The sequence below is a fragment of the Ambystoma mexicanum genome, chromosome 4p (genome assembly GCF_040938575.1).
Source record: "Ambystoma mexicanum isolate Mex_15411 chromosome 4p, UKY_AmexF1_1, whole genome shotgun sequence".
Taxonomy (NCBI): domain Eukaryota; kingdom Metazoa; phylum Chordata; class Amphibia; order Caudata; family Ambystomatidae; genus Ambystoma; species Ambystoma mexicanum.
The window spans coordinates 129311761-129324503 of record NC_090927.1 but is presented as its reverse complement, the minus strand read 5'-3'; the positions used below and the strand labels follow the sequence as shown (position 1 = coordinate 129324503).

Sequence of the window (12743 nt, the reverse complement as noted above, 5' to 3'; positions counted from 1 at the left end):
GTTGTGAAAAGCTGTTCGGGCAGGGCAGTATACCAAAACCTTTGGAGATTGTAGGCCTGGCAAGGAAGCAGGCCAAGTGAAAGTTGGATAAGGGCTTCAAAGTGGTCCTGACTGAGACATTGTTTGTTTTAGTAGTACGGGAGAAAAAGCCGAGCAATGCTGTTGTGTAGAAGTAAAATCTTCTTTACTTTATAAAGTGGCAAATCATCCTGTCCAATATAAACATTGTTGCTATTGAAGAACTAATAACTAGTTCAAAGAAGAGGAATCATCATCTTATAAACCATGTGTTGGAACTTTCTGTTGACAAGTTGAACTTACAGCAGACTGTATTGGAACTTGGTTGCGAATCAGGATTTCCCTGTGTTCTTTTCTTGAACTGTGGAGCAGAATCGCGTTTAAAACCTGGGGAAGGGGAGTTCGTCCAGTTTTTGAAGATACTGTGGTTACTTTATTAACTCATTCATTGTTTTGAACTACCATGAACACACCTACTACACATTTAAACATAATGGGTCATACATAATGGGCAAAACTTGGTGTGCATCTCATGTGGATGTTGGATTAGCGGTTCACTGGGTACTTGTTCCTGGCTCCCCATCAGCATCTCCTACCTACTGGGTATTTCCCGACACCACTGTTCTTTCCTTTCATCTGATTAATTGACCAGGGAGGCCAGGCTATTCCACTAATCAGAGAAGTGGCCAGTGTTCTAGTTGGGGAATGGTTGAATTCAAAGGGAAATGGTGAAATTGGAACTTCAATGAAGGCACATTAATCATAATAAACCGGAGCACTATGGACCTCATTACAAGTGTGGCGGTCCGGAAACAAGGGTGCCAGTAAGCTCACCGGCACCCATATTTCGGGACCGCCATAATACGAATCTAACTGCCGGTGCTGCTGTGCCAGGCATGTCTGACCCTGCCGGGCGCATCGGCCACGGAATCACTGGCACTGTTGGTAACGGTGCTTCCGAGTCCCCAATCCCATGGAGTTCTGTAGGACTCCATGGGACTTACAAAATTCGGCGACTGACTTCCCACGCCGCCGGGACTTGTAATGTCCCAGTGGCACCGGAAAGTTAGGTGCCGGATTCGTTGTAACAGGGTTGGCAGCAACCCGCTGGTGGTACCCAGCAGGTTATTGCCAACCTCGTAATGAGGCGCTATGTGTATTTAGCTGTCAATTTCCCCAACACCAGTGTCACAGATGGCTTTAATAACACACCAACTCCCAAAGACAGGGATTCTTATTAAAGGTTTTGAAAGGGGCTTGAAGGGCTGTCCCTCTAGCTATGTAAAGAAAGAACGACCCTCCCTAACCCAGGCTTCCCTAGCCCCCAGGTCAGTATCTAGAGCTTGTCTACCTCTGCTATCCAAGTTCTATGTTCACCTTATCTATCTAACCTTATCCAGGGGCTTCCTTGGTGTGATCTACACTACTGAGGGTTAGTTCTAAGGGGTTGTGCCTTCCAGACACTCAAGCCCCAATTTATAACCTTCCCTTCATGCCCTGGTATTCCTCTCCCTGTGTCTATCAATAACTCCACCATCCCTCTGGTACTCTCCTCCCTCTGACTCCATCCACCTTCTCTCCCTCTCTCCTCCTAAGTCTTCCTCCTCTGCCCCTCCGATGTTTCTCTCTCTCCACAACCTACCTCCACCCTCCAATGTTACTCCTTCCTACTCTCCCTCCTGCTTCTCTACTACTACTCCCCCCTCTCTACTACTCTTCCATCTCTACTCCACTACTAATCTTCCTTTTTCTCTCCCCTATCCACTCCACTAGTACTCTCCCCAACCTTCTACTCCTTCACCCTCCTTTCACTTTGTTACTCACTCTCTACTCTTTCACCAACAATCACACACACCTTACACGCACACTGACAGCACAGTACAACATGCTCTCACCAACCAATACCTCACCTTCTCTGCAAATCGCCTCCACACTCCTGACCACCATCCTTCCTGCTTCTGGTTTCTTGGTCTGCCACCATTTCTTCCTAACCTTCCCTGGCCTATCTTGCCCTGTATTCCATGTCTGGGAGGAATTACAGATGTCAAAATAAATATAAAGGGGGCTAAACTCTGCCCCTTTTTGCCTCGCGCGTCATTCGTGATCGAGTAATGGCAGCCAACACTGTAAAATGTCCCTATTTGTGTCAAGGATCAGTGCCACGGCTGAGTCCAAGTTAAATGGGATCATGCCAGAGAGCCACTCCTTGACATGTTGGGAGCAGTTCATGTTAAGGAGTCCTTCCGCAGTGGTAGGCTTGCGACCTGAGCTGGTGTCTTCAGGCGCTGCACCACTTTCCTGGCTTCCACATATGTTGTCTGCTGCTGCTTGTGCGGGGGACATATACTGGGTCTCTCCCTACTGCCACCCTACCCTTGGGGTAGCACTGGCTCTGGCTGCTACCCTAGTAGTGCTCCCATCCAAGGATGTGTGGGACACCCATCCCCTCTTGATAAGATCAGATTACTGACCTTGCCACACCAAACTGTTGCATGTTGTTCAGAATGAGCTAAGTCTGCATGTTTGAGTCAGCTGCGTAGGACTGTATTTGGTGCTTCTAAACAGTCTGCTGGAAATGTATGCAAATGGGTATCGCAGATTAATTCGAAACATATTTTTTTAAAACGCTCCTAAAACAGAATTCTCTTTTCTCTTCATCTGCCCAGGATGGACGGGGATTCGGTATTGGAGAATTGGTCTGGGGTAAGCTACGTGGATTTTCCTGGTGGCCTGGACGAATTGTATCCTGGTGGATGACTGGCAGAAGTAGGGCGGCTGAAGGAACCCGTTGGGTTATGTGGTTTGGAGATGGCAAGTTTTCTGTGGTAAGTCAAGAGCAAGCAATACGTCTTTTAAAATTCCTGGGTATGCAACAACCTATGGCACATTCTCTTACTTTAGAAACCAATGCCCATCATCTCCTTACATTACAAATAGTATTTTGGTTTGCATTTCGGTAAGATGCCACCACAAAGGTACAATTCAACTTTTGTTTCTTAAATCTATCTCGGACATCACAAATGTTCGACAACAGAAGTATACTAGTAAGAAAATGTATTTGTGTGAAAGCTCTTTCACACACTTTTTCTGTACATCCTTTAGTTATCTGTGCTATTCTAGATCATGGGCTTCCTGTAGAGCTGTGGGTTCAATCGACAGAGGCCTCTCATTTCTCCAGCATGGGGTCTGGCATAGTTTCACATGCTCATGAATATTTCCCGTCAGGCTGGGAATCCTCGGTAAAGAAAAAATCAGTATCAGTTTTGTTTCTGATCTGTCTTTTAGTAGTAACCAATCACTGGTCTCTGAGTCATACTGCCCCCAGCCAATGACTGCCCTCTCCCTAAGCCCCTCCCCTGGCAGCCATCCTCAGATTTTTACGGCACGTTCAAGTGTTGGGAGTCCTCGTGCTATAGCTCTCGAGCTTTTACTGCGTTTTTCGTTTTTTCAAAGAGTTTTATCATTTTTTCGGTCAGTCGAGCATCGAGCTCTACTGTTTCTACTTCCGATCAACGGGGACCTGTTTCGGATTATTCTACGCCCCTCAAGGGCGAAGTTTCGTCGAGTTACGCTTCTTGGAGAATTCCAGAAGATCTGAGGTCTACCTCGTGGGCATGGCCCAGGACAAGGGAAGCTCGACGCCCGGATCCAAGCTGTTCAGGAACTGCCCTGGATGCGGATTACATAATGTTTTCAAGGAGGATGAGCATTCGAGATGTCTCTACTGCCTTCACGAAGACAAACGCACGCGGAGAAGGACTGTGCGTTTTGCAAGAACTTGTCGGAACAGACTATGAGAGATCGTCGGATCCGCCTCGCCAGCTGGCTGGAGAAGGGCCCAGCAGGTGAGAAGAAGTCCGAGCGGTCTTCTAAGTCCTGTGGGGGTGCCCCGGCGACGGGGGCCCAACAGAAGGCAAAGCACCGCAAGTCCGCGGGCACCGGAAGCACCGAAGGGTCGGGCTCCTCGGCTGCCAGGCAGGGCGCACTTTCACCGTCGCCATCAACCACGAGCCAACGCTCTGGTTCGGGGAAGAGAAAATCCGAGAACCCGCGTAAGCTTCTGGAGAAGTCCCGGTCGATCTCGTGGAGTCAGCTGAGGGGGAAAGAGGTGGTGACCCTCCCCCCAAGGTGAAGGCCTCAACCGCGCCCAAGTTGGTGAAGGCCTTGATTCACCCGGCTAAAGCCTCTATCGAGGGAGTCGTGGCAGCCCTGGCGAAGCCTGTGGAGGCTACCCCAGTGGAGGCGACCTCAGGGCCCAGAGTTTCCCTGCTACCGCAGAGGGAATCCTCTTTTCAGCCCATCGATAAGACCCCTGTGAGAACCCCCCGGTGGAAAAAGAGGGGAGGTGGGGCCGGTGGCCATCACGGACACGGATTCAGCCTCTGAAGAGGAGCTGGTTGGAGTCGTGAAGGTCTTCAGCAAGAGCTGGCGTATATACGCTGTATATTGTCAAACGCCTGGCGTCATGGAACAAACCCTGTCTGGTCTGCTCTTATTAACTCAGGCAAAAGTGCAGCTAGTCTTTGGACTAGGATTTTCGAATATATCTGGGAGTCCTAGTTGTGGACTGCAATTGGCCTGAAAGAGGAGCACAGGGTGGGGTCCGTATCAGGGTTAGGGATTAACGTGAGAGTGGGTTCCCCCATTGTAGATGTAATACACCCTGTGTCAATGAAGGAATTGAACAGTTGGGCTAATGTGGGGGTTTGGGGGAGGGGTGAGGACCTCAGAATTCTTTTTGAAGAAAAGAGCTGTGAAAACATTGGTACATGGGGCTTTATTACCCGGAAGGGAGCAAATAGCTTAGACAACCTCCTCTACTGTGATGGGCATATTTAGGGAATGTGTCTGATCTTCCCAAAATGTGGGGAAGGTGAGCTTCTTGAATAAATGCCTCTTGTTGATGGCTGTCAAGGGAGTCAGCTGCGAACAAGTCAGAATAGAATTGTGACAATATTTGTAACTCTCAGGCTCCGCCTCATGTAATATGCCAGCCTCATCCCACAACTCCCCTATTACGGTGCTGTTCTATCTATGACGCTTTATTGGATGAGCTGTAATAGAAATGTTTCTTCCTAAGCAGCTTATGCGAGATGTCAACCTTGCTACTTGAAGCTGCTAATACGTTTTCTGGACCCATTCTGCTCATACTGAGCCTCCCACTCCCAAATCATTTCCTCAGCGTGACCCATTGGGCAGAGAGAATCTTCTTCTGCGTAGAGGCTATGATGATTAATTCCCCCGTCAGTGTGAAAGCTTCCCATATCTCTGATACAGAGACCTCAACTGTGAGATTCTCATGAAAGTACTGTATAACCCTGTCTGAGATGGTAGTATGGACTGTCGGGTCTGCCAATAAGGAATCGTTCAGCTTCAACCCTGTGGACTTCCTTCCCTCTAGACCAGGGTTGTCCAATATGCGGCCTGAGGGCCGCACAGCCGCCCTCCAAGCCATTTTATGTGGCCCTCGAAGACCAAGAGCACAAACAAAGCATTAGGGTTACTTTTGTACGTTTTGTGTTTATTTTATACGGAGCGAGCGTTGTGGCTGCAGTTTCAGGGTAGGAATTGTAGTCCACACACATTGCGATTTGCATTGGCTAAGAAACAGCCAATGGATATACTGTTACCATGCAAGGCATGTTGTAGTAGTGGAAATAAATTAAATAACTGCCTTGCATGGTAACAGTATTTCCATTGGCTGTTTCTCTGCCGATGGAAATCATAATCACGTAATGTATGTGGGTAGAGTGACGGGCACAAAGTGCCACCTTCACACATCTGCATTGCCGAGCCCAGGGCAGAGCCTGCGTGAGCCAGCAGCTCAGCCCAGCCCAGGTTCACAGTGCTACATGCAATGCACACCAAGGCCTAGTTCTCCTTGCCTCCAGCAGTGGGAAGTACTGGCTGCCATTTTTTCCGACGTATGTTTGCAAGTATCTGGCCAGCAGTATCTCGAAGGCTCAAAAGCAGCGTGGGCTGCCTTAAAGTTTGAACGTTCCGCCTCTGGAGAGAGGGTACAATTTGCATCACTTTTTGAAAAAACCTCCCCCTTGTGTACTGTTCAAATTGCGTCACAAAAGGAATGAATTCCCACATGATTTTACTGCATGTGGGAATTAATTACTTGCCAAAATGGCTAGGCAACACAATCACGCCATCCACACCCGGAAAAGCAGCACGGCGGGTAAAATGCCTGGGGCTCTATCCAGTTTTTGTTTTTTCAACTGACAAGTGCTAACTTGGACGGGGCAAAACAGCCCTTGGGAGGTGTCCGTGCCCCTGTCGGAGGAAGGCCAGCTGCAGGAGTGAAATTTCTGAGCGCATAACACCGTAGCCCACCAGATAAAGAGATAAGCTGGCATATGTATTGGGCACACTGCACAGGCAGCCTCAATCATTAACAGAGAATTAAGTAATGCATGTGTATTACAGAGATAAGCTGGCATATGTATTGGGCACAATGCACAGGCAGCATCAATCATTAACACAAAAGTCATGAATGTGTATTTCAGAGGTAAGCTGGCATATGTATTGGGCACACTGCATATGCTCAGGCAGCATCAATCATGCTTTGTAAAGGGCAATGTTGGCCTAAATTGGGAACAGGCAGAATAGACATATTGCTACAACAATGTGTTACATCAGTGACAGTGCTGTCTTACACTGTGGACACATTGAACAACAAAATGTGTTGTGTTGTAAAGTGTTCTTGTCTGCTGTTGGTGACATGGAATGTTCATGTTCCTCTTTAGAACTGATTATAAACTTATGGCTCTTTGGTCAGTTTTTCTGCTGTAAAATGCACTATTTCAACCCCATATTTGAAAAAGAATTCTTGGAGGGGGAACCCCCAAACCCTCCTTAGATCCTTATAGCTCCCTATGCTCAGTCGCCCCCACTATTTCAGGAAAATATGAACACACACACTGAAAATAAATCAATAGCAAAGCAACTAACCTCTGATCATTTGATGGAGGGGCTCCCTTAGATACTCACTGCCCTGACACCAAATGCTATCTTTGGGACTGCATGGCGCATCACTGCCTGTGATGCTATTGTGTCAAAGGTCACACAATATTGCTTTTTAATATATTGCTTTGGGGTGAGGTTGTTGACCTTTGGCTTGCCGGCCCACTGGTTGACAAAAAGTGAATGCTTCGGCCCCACATTAAAAAAGGTTGGAAAAGCCTGCTCTAGACCATAACCATCCAAAATTGGAGGGTAATGGGAGAGTGATCCGAGACCAATGCTACTTCTATGGTGGTTGACGCGACCACCGCTAGCAAAGGATGCAATAAAGTAGTAAATCCTAGAATATGTGCGGTGTACGTGCAAACATTTTGAATAATCCTGTTGATGTGGATGAAGGTGCGTCCACACATCAACAAGATGCTTGTCCGCCGTGGCCCGTTTGAGAGAGACTATCATAGAGGCTTCCGTAGATGGCCCAGGGCCAGATTTATCACTCCCACTGTCCATCACTACATTAAAATCTTCTCCTACCACCAGCTCACCCCGTTTGAATTGTGAGGGATCATTCGGGCACAGAATTGGTCCTGTTGTTGATTAGGCCCATATACAGACACCACAATAAGGTCCCTCCTCGCTATCCGTAGATGCAGCCCAATGTACCTACCCTTGGCATCTCTCACTACTGACCCCCGCTCACAATGAAGGGATCTGGCAACCAGAATTGCAACCCTGCTTTCTTGAAGGGCAAAGAAGCAAAATACTAATGAGTAAACCAACGGGACCACATCTTTAGCCAGTCCCGATGCAGAAGGTTGGTCTCTTGGAGGAAGGCAATGTGGGCCCTAACGTCCACTAACCTGGAGAGCGCACTCTTCCATTTCCTCTGAGTTTCGCCCTTGGTCGTTTACTAAAACTATCTTCAGGTTAGACATTGTATCATTACAGAGAAACTGTTAACCACTCACATGAAGTGCCTCCTCCACCAGTCCCAACGAATGTCTTTCTCGCCTCCCCATGGAGATCTCTCAGCCTCCCACTGGATTGCACAAGTCACACTGGCATTGGCTTTGGAAAAGAACAATTAACAAAATGAAGAATAAAAATTGAACAATCCCTCTTAGGGTTTAAAAAATAAAAATAGAAATCATACCAACCCTGTGTGGGGTAATCATCAGACTTGATCGCCTGAAAGAGGGAATGCGTTCCGGATGCCCCTAAACCTACATACAATAACACAAACCGTATGGCTTATAGTAGCTTCAACTAGAGCTATACTGGCCAGTAATTTAATATTCAGAACAACGAACAATAAATAATCCGAATGTGGAAGGAGATAACCTGTGGGACCTGATTTCGACTTTGGCCGCCTTGGAGACCCCTCAGTCAGGAGTCGAAGAATCCTTGCTCCTCTCCTTCTGTCCATCGACGGTCTCCTCCGCTCCCTCCTCCTGCTCTTTCTGGAGCGTGCTTGAAACCATGCAGTGGTCGAGGATCCCACTGACCTTTCTTCCGGCAATTGTGTCACTGCTTCAGGGATCTTCAGGGTATCCATAGCTGCGCGGAGAGATGCAAATTGGTGCAGGATCCCATCTATTTGGAACAAGATCCGTAAAGGATATCCCCACCGGTAGTGGATCCTTTTTCCTGCAAGCCAGTTGGTCAGTGGCCTCATCAGCCTGCGCTTTTGAATCATTCCTTGGGAGAGGTCCTGGAACAGCTGAAGAGATGATCCTCTAAATTTCAGGTCTCGCTGCTCTCTTGACTTCTGAAAGATAAGGTCCTTAGTCTTGAAAAAATGAACCTGTGTCAAAACGTCCCAGAGGTGGTTTTGCCACATTTGAAAGTCTGAGAACACCCTGTGTGTCTGGCCCAGAGTAAGGTTGACACCCACGTTCCCCAGTATGATCTGGAACATTCCCAGGACATATTCTTCAAGGTCCTGATCTTTAATATTTTTTGGGATCCCCCTGATCTGGATGTTATTACTGTGGGATAGGTTCTCAGCATCCTCCTGCCTCTCCTCTGTATGCTTATACGCCTTGAGTGCCACCACCATCTGCATTAGTTGGTGGTGGCAGTTTGCCTGGTCACAGAAGGCAGATTCTAGTTCCTCCCAGCCCGGACTCCTTCTGCTGTACAGTGGGAGAGAGATCCTGAAAGGAATTCTTTTGTGTATGCTCCTCTGCCACAGGCGCCGGATCGACGACCGCCCTTGGTTGTTTAATCATCTCTTTAATTGTAGTCCCCGACTTCTCCTTAGCTTTTCCGTGCTTCATCTTCACATGGACTGGGCCATTGCACTGAGGAATTCGGCGGTCAGTCGACCCAATAGAAGGTGCACACTTCAAAGTCAGCCCCGGCTTTCTGGTCCCCCTCATGTCCCACAGAAGCTCCGCCTGTTGCAACCCCAGTTAGATTTACAGGCACCTTCAGAAGGGGGGCCCTCTAGGAACTGCTTTCACCCAAAAGCCAGAGTCAAACTAAGGGCCACAGCTCAATAAGCCGGTAACATTCAGCTTTATAGCGACATGCCTCTTGAGGACTCGAGAAGAGGCCAAACCAGATCTTATCCTCAGTGCAGACTCGCTCCCAAGGCCACAGAAATGTCAGCGAAGAACCAGCAGTATTACGCAGGTTGCCCACGATCCTCTGTCCTCAGCGCTCTGTTCTGCGCCAAGATGGGCATCAATGGGTCACCACCAACCGTGGTATTGTACTCCGCCTGCTCACATGGCGGCCCCAAGGACCAGCACTCCACAGACCACTGCTGGGCTCCATACACTCCACATTGTAGATAGGCCTAGTTAAAAAGAAGGGATAGCTCCTTTACCCTGCCCAGGACCGGACTGCTGTCTGAGACCACACTCGCCACTTCCTGACGCCTCCCGCAGCCTGCTGAGTGGGACAGCAATTGCGCTGGTGGGGGTCTGCTGCCGAAGGGTCCTCTAGCTCACGGCGTCGTGCTTGCCGATGTCCAGGGCTTCTAAGAAAGCTCTGTATCTGACGTCAACCTTGCAGCATGGACTCACGGTGTGTCCCGAGTGCCTCAGTGCGGGCTCGTCTTCACCCTGTAGGAGTCCTCTCGGGCACAGTGAGGAGGCAGAGCAGCCTGAGTGCCTTTCCACCAAGTTCAGTTGCGTGGCTCCGGTGACGCACGGAGTGCAGGGCTTATGTTTCACTGGCAGTGTTCCGTCCCCCTTCCAACAGGCTCACGGGTTACGGCCTGCTCCCTCTCGCCACCGCCCCTTACACCTCTCCACTTTGCCCCCCGCCACCAGCACGGCTCACTTCTAGATGCTGTGGGGCGGCTCTTGTGCCGCCGGCTGCCATCTTTCCTCACCCTCACGCACCAGGTCCGGTCCTCTCCCTGGGCAAAAGCTGCCGAAACTGCAGGTGCTCCATTCCTATCACTGTCATTTCGAAGGCCCACTTCCTTCAGGACTCTATAGCGCTGTTTTGCAATGCCACGGCTAGCATCAAGCGGCAGCAGGTGCCGTCTCTGCTGGTCTGGGCTGTGGAGCTATGGGAATCACACCGCCATTAGCTCCCAGCCAGGCCATACCCCCAATTGAGCAGTGTTGACGATTCCCTAACCACTTTGGGCCTCATTACAAGTTGGCGATAAGTACAGAAGTTATTCCGCCATGTGGAATTACTGTTAATGCTGTGTTTCTGGCAGAATTACCACCACATTCCAAGTGGACAGTCGCGCGCACAAACTATTGGCGGTAGTGGAAATTCTGTCTGGAGTAATTCATGTCAAAAGTGAACTTCGAAGGGATTGTGTCCTCAGACGTATTCCACATCTATGACAATAATCACCACAGCTGTGCTGCCTCGCAACATTTTTCGGCGTAGGCATCCTGCATCGATGTCGATATGCTGTCCTCGAGGGCCTCCGTCGTGGGGTGACGTCACCGGATGTTATATCGGTTCCGTTTTTTTCCGCGAACGTGTTCGCTTCGGAATCTCGGTGCGCTCAATTCTTCTACTTCGATTGTGAAAGTTTGAGATCATGTCTTCGTCTTCTTCTATCCCGAAGTCGGGCTTCAAAAAGTGTCGGGACTGCAGTTCCAAAATGTCCATCACAGACCCGTAGACGTCTGCCTTTGGTGCCTCTGCGAAAGCCACGCCACCTACGACTGCGATGACTGCCAGTCACTGACTTCGAAGGCCTTGCAGGAGCGGAAGAAGAAGCTAAATGGTAGGTAGGGTATCTAAACCCTGTTAGTTGAAATCTGCTGGACTTTTGACGAATCGAGGGACGACTTTCCGCAACGGCATAAGTCCAGGGGGTCTCGGTCTCGGAGTAGGTCCCGCCATTCCTCTGCCTCTCCTAGGCATTCTCAGAAGCGCTGTTACCGGTCGCCTTCCCCGTCCTTGTCAGACGGCAGGTAGCTTGTCCCACCGAGCATTCATAGCATTCATAGCCGGCGGAATGGGACGCATTCCGCAAATAGATGATGCCGATTTCGAATCGCAGGGCACCGTTCCGTCCGCGCCTTCGAGAGAAGCCGGCAAGGAACGTGCTAGAGCCAATGCTCGCATGCCTTTGGGCTCGGGCTGTCGGCGCGATCTTCAGGAGCCGTCGAGGTCCCGATCGGACAAGGTTGATCGCCATAGCCGTGCCAGGTCCAGGTCCCGGTCCTCAACGCCGTCGAGACCGTCTGAGCCTGTGAGGCCTTCTAAGAAGGCATCAACACCATCGCCACCATGTCCGTCGAGGGACTCTCTAGAGGCTCCGGCTCCGAGGAAGTCATTGACGCCATCGGCGCCGAGGCTGTCGAAGGACACGCTCGGGGCTCTGGCCTCGAAGCCATTGTTGAAGTCGTCAGCGCCTCGGTCGACGTCAACGCCAATTCCATCGGCACCCTCGACGCCTTTTGAGGAGGAATTACCGGAGGTGCCCCGGAGGGCTGTGGATACTCAGGGGAAGGCCCTCAGTAAATCAGTGAGGCCTGTCTTTGAGCCCTTATCTGGTCATCCTCCCATGCTTGATTTATTCCAGCCTTTGGACTATGGGCCTCATTCCGACTTGGGCGGTAAGGGTGAACGGTCACCGGTAATGATGCTGGTGCCGGAAAACCCTTAACGCCCAATTCCGAGGTCCCTTAGCGGGAACCGCAAAGGGCGTGTGGTCTGACCACACTTTCTCTGCGGTTCCCGTTAAGGGACCTTGGAGCTAACAACGGTACCGTTATTAGCATTTTTCCCATTCCCATTGAGCCCTATGGGGGCTCATATGGGAATGGGGAATGGTCTACAGAATGGGGATTTACCGGGTCCTCCAGAGTCGGAATGACCGGGTACGTCCCCATTTTGACAGACCGGACCCGGTTTGGGAGGCACCCATGGTGCTAACAGCACCATGGCTACCGCCCAACTCGGAATGACCCCCTATATTTCAGAGGTGGAAGAAGGGTCGGATGAGGAGGGGGTTGTACCTCCTGAAGTTCCTGATGACCTGTTTTCTGGTCACAGCCAAATGGAAGACCTACGTCAGTCCTTACATGACAGCAATGGTCTGGACACACCTCCGGAGGTTGAGTTTGGCAGGCCTGAGCCTGGTACACATGCCGAGTCCTCGTACAGGCATCTCATGTCGAGGGTGACTGAGTACTTGGAGTGGTCTGCTCCACCTGCGGATTTTCTGCAGGATGAACTGACAGATATATTTGACCAGGGTCCACCCACTGACCCGGTGTTGCCATTTCATATGGCCTTACAAAGAAGGGTGGCGGCGGCTTGGA

General features: G+C 50.0%; 1 protein-coding gene across 4 annotated transcripts in view; it reads left to right on the top strand.

Annotated features, from left to right (window-relative positions):
* The window catches only part of DNMT3A (DNA methyltransferase 3 alpha), a 2439715-nt gene that overhangs the window by 1201428 nt on the left and 1225544 nt on the right, over window positions 1-12743 (top strand). For all 4 annotated transcript variants that reach the window (XM_069605556.1, XM_069605557.1, XM_069605559.1 and 1 more), the window contains one exon: window positions 2685-2843. In XM_069605556.1, coding sequence (XP_069461657.1) covers window positions 2685-2843 — 159 coding nt within the window. The remainder of the gene's footprint in view (window positions 1-2684; window positions 2844-12743) is intronic.